The 7,568-nt window shown below is 31.1% G+C and overlaps 1 protein-coding gene across 3 annotated transcripts; it reads right to left on the bottom strand.

Annotated features, from left to right (window-relative positions):
- On the bottom strand, window positions 1–4,039 carry LOC137818742 (Peroxisomal membrane 22 kDa (Mpv17/PMP22) family protein). 3 transcript variants are annotated; one of them, XM_068622325.2, is made up of 8 exons: window positions 3,953–4,039; window positions 3,486–3,614; window positions 3,221–3,319; window positions 2,836–2,937; window positions 2,619–2,694; window positions 1,456–1,526; window positions 1,286–1,371; window positions 1–263 (listed from the first exon to the last, which is right to left on the bottom strand). In XM_068622325.2, exons 2-8 carry the CDS (start codon window positions 3,555–3,557, stop codon window positions 212–214), a joined length of 558 nt encoding a protein of 185 aa, XP_068478426.1. In that variant the 5' UTR covers window positions 3,558–3,614; window positions 3,953–4,039; the 3' UTR covers window positions 1–211. The 3 variants fall into 3 exon arrangements, with proteins under 3 accessions (XP_068478426.1, XP_068478425.1, XP_068478424.1); XM_068622324.2 differs by lacking the exon at window positions 3,953–4,039 and adding an exon at window positions 3,705–3,924; XM_068622323.2 differs by lacking the exon at window positions 3,953–4,039 and having other exon boundaries at window positions 3,486–3,935.
- Window positions 4,040–7,568: the final 3,529 nt, after the last annotated feature.

Here is a 7,568-nt window from a genome sequence, read left to right as displayed (position 1 = left end):
TTTTTAAAAATGATAGTATGATATAATTCATGGCATAAATTGGTGTTGATAAGTAAAGTAATATCCTATTTAACAATAGTGCGACTGCAACCTCAAGTGAGTCATGATGACAGCCAATGTGAATGCTCCCCTATTAACAAAGATGCTAGATTTTCCATCCCACTATGAATTGGAAGGAAACGGGAAATTACCAGAAACTCTGAAATTTCTCCTACGCATTCTTAATTGCAACAGACCTTGCTTTCAGATTCAGAAAGATTCCCCTGACGCAAGAAAGTAAATCAGAGGCCCATTAATTATTGAACAACTCATGGAAAGTATGGCAATAATTGATTTATCAAACTTAAAAGCAAGGAAGAAAATTCTTTTCTACAAAGAGAATATGGAGCGAAAGGATTGAATATAATTAAGAGAGGATATGGTTTCCACATTGACTAATGAACATGGAATTTTTTGTAGTCAAGTGAGGAATATGTAGAAAAGCAAAGCAATCAGTGTGTGTCACACAATGCCTTCACTTAAAACCTATTTTGCACTTCAACCTTATGCTAAAATGAAAACCTTAGTGACTTGGGAACATACTCACATAACTTAGTCCGATTCAAGGCATCTGGTTACAGTACTTAAATCTTTTAGAATATTTTAGTGAAAGTCTGTTTGGTTGACATTAAAAATTAATGTTACACTTTCCAGTGCAATAACACATTTTATAAAGCACTTTCTCCCTAAGTAAGTTTTCTTCTTCCATGAAAGGGAGTTTCCCTCCTCCACACAAACAATAGGCACTGAGAATATGTTTCCTAAAAGCTTTTAAATAATAAGCAGATAATAACTTTCGTTAAGATCTAAAAAGTCTGAATTTTAGTATGAATTAAGCACCATCATCATTTAGAATCCAGCTCAAACGGGTTATTTTTATTTCCTTTTATCATAGAAAAAAATAGTTTACTAATAATATATTATACTTGTTTCATTTACTAGGGATAGGACTTATAGCTAACATATGGTAGGTCTTGCAAATTACAGAGTCACAGTATGATAGTTGATAGCAGAATCAATAGTATTTTACCCGCTTTAAATATACCCTCTCTTATGAGCATATAAAGTAACAGTATGATTGATTTAACATCACTCAACTGGAACCTTTTGTAATTTACAATGCAATGCATACCTATCATAGTATAATCAACTGATGATGCTGATTCATTAATTTTAGAACAAATGAGAGATGCCATGTACTAATCATAGAAGAGTAATAAATAGTAAGTTGAAAGATGTAGCTCACCAGCAAGAAGCAACAAAGCTGTGAAATACAACACGGAGCTGCAGAGGCATATACTGGTAATTCACCCAAGCAACTATAGGCCAGAACTGCAAGTAAAACCATATAACTTCAAAAGGCTAACTTTTCAAACCCATGAGCTAAACAGAAGACCACTGTTTTCATTGCCATACCTTCCATGCAGTCAATTGAACAGAAGGGTAATCCTTTTTAACTTTGTTTGTGACTGTAGTCCAAGGTCTTCCTGCATACCATTTAATTACAATGAAATGCCTCACAGGTTGTATTAATCATGTAATACCGTTTGTATTATCCATAAAATAAGAAGTCATTTTTAAGTCAGGTCTTTAAAATGTATTAGAACACTTAACAATGCCTGAAAAGCTGCTTACATTTTAGGTGTAGTGTATTTTCGGAAATGTTATCTATCACTCAATGTATACTAGTCTCTTAAATCTTGAAAATTGGTTTCTGTTTTCTTCTTTATTTCAACTTTCCAGACTCTCCACCCTCTTGGTTTGACCAAGTCATTTCTTTGGGAGTTCTATGCATTTCTCATAGACGAGAACATGTACTCTCTTGTAGATCGCAACTCAGACACATGCAAGTAGCCTATATTGAACTCCTCGAAGTTTTATATCCAATACAAAAATTCCTACGGACAGGACAGTTTAGGAAAATAAAAACTTAGTTGCTACACTCCTTTATATGCTTCTAAGGTAGGAACACCAAAAACACTGTTAGAACTTATTTTATTTATTTTTACTATTATTGATCACCGATTTCATATCAGTCAAGGGTTGTTTGATAAAACTGAAAAGTTTTGCACTGAATTTGTTTCCTTTGAAATGCTAAAACTGCACCAAAAGAAATCACTAAAATTCTTGTCAAAGAAAAACCTCTGACATTATTTATCATGTAAAGAATTAAATAATTAAATAACTGTTGCAGAATACATTTAGCATTTCCCATATGTTATCCGTGTTATGGCAGGAAATATAAGAATACACTGAGGAAACTCATTTTTAAAGTACCTCATTCCTGAGCAATACACCATATTGACATACAAATACTAACTTCAGCACTACGAAGTTAAGAAATAAGCAACAACAAGCGACCAATTTCTTGTATTGAATCATGGTAAACACATAAAAGAAGGTATTTAGAGCGAAACAGTTGAATGGTTTCTGTTTTGATCAGGGAGGTAAGATGCAGAGTAGACAAGACATTAACAACAAAAGTTGGCATTAAGGTTTAATGTAAATGTTTCAAAAATTAATTTGTGTAAATTGAGGTATAACATAAAAATGCGAACATATTTTATAAATGAGTATACCTTCTATAACCAAGCCATAGTACATCATGAATAAGAAGTTGTTCCATGGGGAACTGGTTATCTGTTCAAGGATCACCTAATAATAGGACATTTCATTCATTAGAGCATTAGTTAAAACCTTGTAGCAGGACTAAGAACATTACAGAACCTAACACAATACAAAATAATGTCCCTACAAGTAAAAGGGCCAGAGAAAAGTAACACAGTTTCACAATACCTTCTTAGCAACAGTGTCATTGCCTTTCTGCCCCTTAAAAATTTTATCCATTAATTTGTGGAGAAAATGTCCAAAGGGTCCCGAGTAGGCAAAACCATAGAGCTGCAAAAAAAATGATTTAAGATACGCTCAGTCCTTAAAAAATTTCACTACAAACTTGAATTTCTGCTTCATCTTAGGTGACACGGTGTATTTATTTTTTTTATATGATAATTGGATGAGAGTTCTGAAATGGTTGATGGTAAAGAGGATATTCTAGTTAGCTCCATGGAAAATTCCGACGATTTTTAGAAAATCTGTCCAAATTGAAAATGAAATTGAAACAGTGATTTCCCTTATAGAACGAATAATTTAGGAGAAGCATAGTTAAGGAAAATGGACATACCATGAAAAGAAGGAGCCTTCTCAACTGAAGCTTCTTGGCCCCAGATATCTTCTGTGCGACGGCATCGCTAAAACCAGCCAAAACTGCTGCGGTAATTGCCTAACAACCAACAAGGTTTTTTTAACAACCCCGTTAGTTTCTTAATTAAAACCCAAACTGAAAATAAATTAGTGAAAACAATTTCTTTCAATCAAACCCAATTGTTTATTCTCTTTCAAATCAAGATGAGAAAAACAAAAAGTGTGTGAAAAGAAAGATTTGAAACCTTGGTTCTGAGGGGATGGAGCTGAAGCTGGTGAAGATATTTCTTGAAAACATGGTTGACTTTGTCAGACATGGTTGTTGATCAAGCCCGGATCTTGTGTGTGTTTAGTTTGTGATAGTTACTCGTATCCTATGAAAGATGGAAGGAGATGGAGAGTGACCAGCAACATAGAAAATAGAGAAAGACAAAACAAAAGCATTAGAAAAGGTCAAGAAATACAAAGACGTTAGGTGGCAAAAGCAAATGAAGGTGCTACACATGAATCACACGATTCACACACAGCATTGTTTTGCAGAAGGGTGTTAACTCATTCATCACAATACTACACCAAAATCAAATGTTATCCCTTCCCAGAAATTCTTAGCTATTAATTAATTAATTGATAGCTACCCTAAACATTTAAAAATAGGAGCAGAAGAGAACGAAAAATGAAGGAATCTCTTCTTTCCAATGAAGAGGCATTTAACTATGTTTATGGTAATTGCACCCGTGGAAGCCTCTGTTGATTGGATCCTATTGATCCCATAGATTTAAATCATACTAATTGGATTTCTATACATAAGATTAATTACTTTTTCATTTAAATTCAGATTAAATCAATTATAAGTAATTACCTGAATATGAAAAAAATTATTAGACACCGTCAAATATGACTTGGTGAGTAATCCGACTGCGAATTAATGATTACAAATTGGATAGTTTGACGAACTCAATTTTAAATAAAATTCTACAAAATATAATTATATAATTTAACAATTTGTTTTTTTTATAAATGTGTTTTTATGTTAGGTATCATTATGTTACTTGCCATCAGATAGGTTGATACCTCAAGTAACAACAATCATCTGTCATCACATGAAAAAAAAAATTATTACAAAAAACAAAAGAAAGAAAGAAAACACTACAAGAAAATCATGAAATAGAAACCAATTTTTAAAGACTAAAATAATTAGTTACATTAGGAACTAAAATAGAGACCATTTTAGAAACTAAAAAGAAATTTGGTTTATAAATTAGTTTCTATTATTTTCTATTATTGTTAAATAGTTTCTAAATTGGTATCTAATTAGCAACTAAAGTTTTAACTACCAATTATTTAGTTTCTAAATTTGGTAGCAAAAACCTTGGTTGCTAATTAGATACCAATTGAGAAACTATTTAACAATAATAGAAAATAATATAAACTAATTTAAAAACCAAATTTCTTTTTAGTTTCTAAAATGGTCTCTAATTTAGTTACTATTGCAACTAATTATTTTGGTTTCTACAAATTGGTTTCTATTTCATGATTTTCTTGTAGTGAAATACAAAAAAAAATGAGAGGAATAGACTAAAATTCATTTGTTAACCAAAACGATACATTGATAGACTATACATATTCATAAATAATTCTAAGAACGGATTAGATAGAAGCCTATTATACCAATGAAATGATTCTCTATGAATAAATCCTAAATTAGTCAACTTATCAGCACATGCATTCCCTTCACGAAAAATATGAGTAATCCTAAACCTGATTTTCCTACAGTAATTAAGACAAGTATTTCATTGATTACGAAGTATCCATGGAACATTAGTACTAGCAGTAAACACAACACAAACCAAGACAGAGTCACATTCAATCCATACATTAGTAAGTCCCATCTTTTGAGCTTCCTTCATAGCATGTATAACTCTATAAAACTTAACAACATAACAATCTGAACTTCAATAAACGCATTGGAAGCACCAATAAACTCCCTCATACTTCTACAGAAAATACCTCCACAAGTAGCAAGACCAAGATATCCCCTAGTAGCCCCATCAGTGTTAATTTTAACTCAGCCTGGTGAAGGAAACTCTCATCTAACAGGAAGAGGACGAAGAACTTTACCAGTACGAGTATTAATACCAAAAAAACTTAATCACGTTGAAATCCAACATATCATTCTTCATTGAAGTTTTAGACAAATTTCCCACTAGACAAGTTAAATCTTTAATTATCGAAATAGCCCTAGAAACATCAATCTTATCCTTAAATCTAGCATAATTCCTCGTACGCCATATCATCCAGATAGAAAAAGTTGTCACAACAAGCTTAATCAATTTAACCAAATGACTACTATCACTCTCGATAAAAGAAAGAAGATCATCCTTATTAGAGAAATGAAAAGTAAGAAAAACCTGTCGAACACAACTCTAAATATGCAAAGCATTAGAACATTTAAAAAATAAATGTTGAATAGATTCCTCGTGTTATTCACAAAGCGTACAAATAGAACATAAATGCAAATCTTTATTCTTAATATGTTGATCTGTAGGAAGCTGTCCATGAAAAAATTTCTAGAGTACTAGAACTTTGGAAGGCATAATAGATGAAGACCAAATGAATTTACCCCAATCACAGGGAACTCCTGGTTCCAAGAAAAAAGTCCTAGCCGATTTAAGAGTGAAATGACCAGACTCATCTAGAATCCAATTAGGAATATCATGTTCCTCTCTAGCCATAATATGATTAAAAAAATATATGCGGTAAAAACAAGAGAATATTCCAATCACAACCTGTCCAAAATTGAGAGACTGTATCCGGAATGCTAGCACCATTAGATAACCTTGCAATATTTGCTAAAGAAGTAGTAGAACACCATTTATCATTCCAGAAATTAATAAAAGTACATGTACCAACAGTCCAAGAAGTATAATCAAGTATAGTAGAATAAAACTGCTTAATTTCAGGCCAAAGAGATGATGATCTATAAATCATTCTAAACTCGTATTTTGATTTAAGAATCTTGGCTTTCATGAAAAAGACCAAGGTCTGTTGCTATAAGCAAAGTTCTAAGCAAGCTTAAGAAGATATGTATTATTTTCATGACGAATATTAATTATCTTCAAATCCCATTTCAGGGTAACTATGCATTTTGTTTATTGTATTGATATTGTGTTCTAGAGTGATATTATTATTTATTGATTGTATTGATATTATGTTTGAGAGTGTTCAACCTCCGAAAAATTATAATATTTAGTTTTAGAAGTCTATTTTTAAGTGTTATGTTTCTAGTTGTTTTATGATATATGTTTAATTCACCAGTACGTATATTTTAATTACATTATGAATATTTTATCAAATTTCGGTTGATTGTAATTTTATGTTGATCTTTGGGTGTACATTTGATTGTGATTGATCTAATACCATTACTTTCATTTTGTATCATATGAAGACCAATGCAAAATGTTGTCAAAATTTTGACAAATATAAGTAATATTAATTAAAATTTACGTATTAATGAAGTATAAAAAGTATATATTCCTAAATGTGATATATAGTCTTACCTTTTTAAGAATATGGAAATTCTTCAAATACATAGAAATAGAAATGAAGCATAGTTGGATAAATACAAGTTAAATCAATGAAGTTAAGTAGAATAGTGTTGAAAAAGTTTTTACAATATTGCTCATCAAAATGTGGAAGGTATCCATGGAAGTTTTAAATATGACTATTATTTCATGCATTGGATGTGGATCATATTTCGTGTTACTATTCTTGGAAGCAATATAGTAAACTACTTCAAATATTTAAAAAAAACTCATATTTTGGTTTCATATATGTTATTATGAAAAAACTAATATTTATTCTTAGATAGAATTTTAGTATTTATTAGTCTTGGACAATATTTGATTTTAGTTTTTCGTAATTTGGTATGGTTGGTGTTCGCGAACGAGGTTGAAACCAAGAGAACGATTGAACTACTCCTCGGGCAGTCGGTTTGACCTCACTCCTTCCTCTTAGTTGAACTCTCATCCTTCCCTCTTCCACTTCTCCTCCTCGCTAGCTCAGACTTGGATGTTGATCGGTCTGAACCGAATGTCGAATCAAGATCTCGTTGTACTAACCGCACCGATACAATTGGTTTGAATTTTTTTTATAATTATAATAGGAATAAAAATAATCTTAATATTTTTTAAATGAAAACTCAAAATATTATTATATCAATTACGACTAAAATTAATGTAATATGTATTATAATAAAAAATTAAAGTTTTGTTAGAAAATATATCACATTAATTTTTTGGGACAATTAATATGATATGTGGTACAAATTA

This window comes from Phaseolus vulgaris, chromosome 7 (genome assembly GCF_051622355.1).
Source record: "Phaseolus vulgaris cultivar YP4 chromosome 7, ASM5162235v1, whole genome shotgun sequence".
NCBI classification, from domain to species: Eukaryota; Viridiplantae; Streptophyta; class Magnoliopsida; order Fabales; family Fabaceae; genus Phaseolus; species Phaseolus vulgaris.
Note: the sequence above shows the minus strand (reverse complement) of the source record. Positions and strands in the feature narration are given on the sequence as shown.

Coding starts and splice junctions, on each gene's coding strand:
- LOC137818742 (XM_068622325.2), bottom strand. CDS start 3,557: ATGTCTGACAAAGTCAACCATGTTTTCAAGAAATATCTTCACCAGCTT. Junction 2,938..3,220: donor GAAGGCTCCTTCTTTTCATG/GTATGTCCATTT, acceptor TTTTTTTTGCAG/CTCTATGGTTTTGCCTACTC. Junction 2,695..2,835: donor ATGACACTGTTGCTAAGAAG/GTATTGTGAAAC, acceptor TCCTATTATTAG/GTGATCCTTGAACAGATAAC.